The sequence below is a fragment of the Crocodylus porosus genome, unplaced genomic scaffold, assembly GCF_001723895.1.
Source record: "Crocodylus porosus isolate Cpor-Errol unplaced genomic scaffold, CroPor_comp1, whole genome shotgun sequence".
Classification (NCBI taxonomy): Eukaryota; Metazoa; Chordata; order Crocodylia; family Crocodylidae; genus Crocodylus; species Crocodylus porosus.
This window is the reverse complement of record NW_017728947.1, coordinates 75,841,639-75,844,429: the sequence shown is the minus strand read 5'-3', so window position 1 is coordinate 75,844,429 and position 2,791 is coordinate 75,841,639. Positions and strand designations below refer to the sequence as shown.

The 2,791-nt window shown below is 59.7% G+C and overlaps 1 protein-coding gene across 1 annotated transcript in view; it reads right to left on the bottom strand.

Moving 5' to 3' along the window:
- FOS (Fos proto-oncogene, AP-1 transcription factor subunit) overlaps positions 1-1,420 on the bottom strand; it is a 3,037-nt gene extending 1,617 nt beyond the window's left edge. Inside the window, exons 1-3 of the mRNA XM_019552283.1 lie at positions 1,011-1,420; positions 272-517; positions 24-131 (exon numbers count right to left, since the gene is read on the bottom strand). Coding sequence (XP_019407828.1) covers positions 24-131; positions 272-517; positions 1,011-1,148 — 492 coding nt within the window. The 5' untranslated portion in view covers positions 1,149-1,420. The remainder of the gene's footprint in view (positions 1-23; positions 132-271; positions 518-1,010) is intronic.
- Between the last annotated feature and the right edge of the window lie 1,371 nt (positions 1,421-2,791).

Below are 2,791 nucleotides of genomic sequence, written 5' to 3'. Positions count from 1 at the left end.
TGCGGGGGGCCGGGGCCACTTACCGCTTGGAGGGTGTCGGTCAGCTCCCGCCTGCGGTTGCGGCATTTGGCAGCTGCCATCTTGTTCCTTTCCCTCCGGATCCTCCGCTTCTCCTCCTCCTCGGGGGACAGCTGGGGAGAGAGGCACGAGCGCCCGTCAGTCCCGCTGCCAGCCCTGCCCGCAGCCTCCGGGAGCGCCAGGACCGCGCGCCCAGACCCCCTCTGCCCCCGGTCCCCTCCGTCCCCCCCTCCACGGCCGCGCACTCATTCACCTGCTCGACTTTGCCCCTTCGGCCAATGCTTTGCCCTCTGCCTCCCGCGGCCTTGACGACCGGAGCCCTGGAGTAGGCGCCGGCGGGAGCAGCAGGGACCCCGTAGGGGTGAGCCCGCGTCTGCGACGGGGCCACGGACGAGATCAGGGTGGGCTGCACCAGCCACTGCAGGTCGGGGCTCGTGGAGATGGCGGTCACCGTGGGGACGAAATTGGCGCTGGAGGCGGCGAGATCCGTGCAGAAGTCCTAGACAGGCGACGAGAGAAGCGAGGGTGAGCCAGAGCCAAAGGGATGCGGCGGGGCCGAGCCCGCACCCCCACCCCAGCCCCGGCTCCCAGAAGCTCCCGAGCGGCCCCTGGGGCCAGGCTGGCTCGGGCGCTGCGCTGCCATCAGCAGACTCCACATGAAAAAGGGGGTTGTTATAAATATCTCTGACGTCTGCACTGACGCAGGCGCCGCTCCGGAGTCTCCTCAATGAACTCGCGTTTTATCAATGAAACCGCTTTACACACCCGCCGCAGAGCGCACAGTGCAGCCCGGCCCGCGGTCCCACCCCCGCCAACGACCTTCCCCGGGGCCGGGCAGCATCCCCGTGGGGGGCTGCAGCTCTGTCCTCCCCATTGCACCGGAGGGAGCGGGGCACCCCAGGCAGCTCACACCCGTCCAGCCGGAGGTCCCCGCGCCTGCACCTTTCCCCCACCCGCCCCTCCCTCCTTCGCACCGCTGCCCCGGGGCTCACCGGGGGGTTGGCGGGCGATCCCATGCTAGAGAAGGAGTCCGCTGGCGAAGGGTAGTAGGAGAGGCTGTCCCCGGCCGGGGAAGCGCTGCTGCAGCGCGAGGAAGCCGCGTCATAGTCGGTGAAGCCCTGATACATCATGTCGGCGAGGCTAGGATTGTACAGAGCCCCCAAGTGCGTTGTGCCGACTGTGTCCGCGCTCGGCGTCCCTCGGGCTGCGGGTCTCTGCCGGCTGCGGGTCTGCGCCTAGCGTCCCGCCTCTCGCTCACCCTGCAGCGCTCAGCTGTGGAGTAGAGCTCAGCGCCTCCGCCCTTTTATAGTCAAGGCTGGTGAATGGTCTTACATCATGGGCGGAGCCAATGCGCTGGGCTGGGGGAGCCGAGGACGAGCTGCCCTTGCGGCCACCCCAGAGCTCCCGTGGGGCTTTCCCGCTTCTCGTGCACCCTCGAGGCGTCCGCCAGGCTGTGTCACGGGGGTTTCCCCTGGGGTCGCTGGGCGTCTCGGCTCCTCAGGGACGGACAGAGCTGCGGATCCCACCCCTTCCGCTTTGGTACGGCCGGCTCGGGAACCCACTGACGCAGATATCCTTATATGGGATACATCCTGTGCAAGGGGGTGTGACTGACGGGAACCGCTCCAGGCTGGAGCCAAGTACTGCTGGTTGTGAGAGAGAGGCGGGGGTGGGGGGAGACAGGGAGGAGGGGAAGGGCAGTAGCAACAGCAGGGGCTGTGTTTGCACTTTGATCAGCGCGGTGCATGGCAACGCCAGGTCCCCTGCTGGGGGGAGACCCGAGAGGGAGCTGCACAGCTGCAGTCAGACCCCCCCACCCCAACCAAGCCTCCCCAGAAGAATCCTGCTGCTTATAGAGACACCTGCAGCTCTCACTCACCTTTCACCGCCAGGGAGAACTTCCTCGGCCCAGCTCCTCCCATCAGTTTCAACTACTTCTTCACAGTTATTGCCACTATTTATTGGTGGTTTTGAATCAAAACCAGCTTGTCACTTTCCCACACGTTTGAAGATAGCTCCCTGCCCAAAGACAAAATGCAGATGATGGCTGGGAAGGGGGAATACAGCATGAAGCAGGGCGACTTTTTTGACTCCTGTAAAAAAAAATGGCTTTTTTTTTTCATGTTATAGTAGCTTTCTTGCTGTCTGTGACAGTGGGTAGAGAAAAATAATCGCCCTTATAGGGTCATAGAGTCATAGAGAAGTAGGGCTGGAAGGGGCCTCCAGAGTAGGCCAACCTCCTGCCTGCCTGAGGCAAGATCATTCCTATCCAAACCATCCCATGCAACCATAATCTAAACTCTATATGAGGCTACCCTCAACCCTGACACAAGCCAACCTAACACCCCTTATGATTACTTAGTGGTTGTTGTGTTCTGTTGGGGGAGACTTTTATAGCAGAGAGCTGAAACAGTTGCTGATGATTCAGAGCTGGCTACTGGTTTTGTGACAGTCTGACTTTTGCCCTGATTTCCCTCCCCCCTGTATATTTAAGCAGGCAATGTTTTCTACTAAACACTTTTAAGAAATGGTACAGTATATCTCACATTTCATTTTGGAGCATGTTTGGGATTTAAAGTAGGCATTATAATGAGGCATTATCATGAGGCCATTAATGCTGTGCAGATTTATCGTAAATTAATTAAGTTTCCTACATCCATGTAACTGTGTTGTGTTGTTTGGTTCTGCCTTCGTGGAAATCCTGGAAGATGTCTTCTGCCTATGTCTTCAAACGCATTTATGACATGTAAAGCGCTGGAGAAAACACATGACA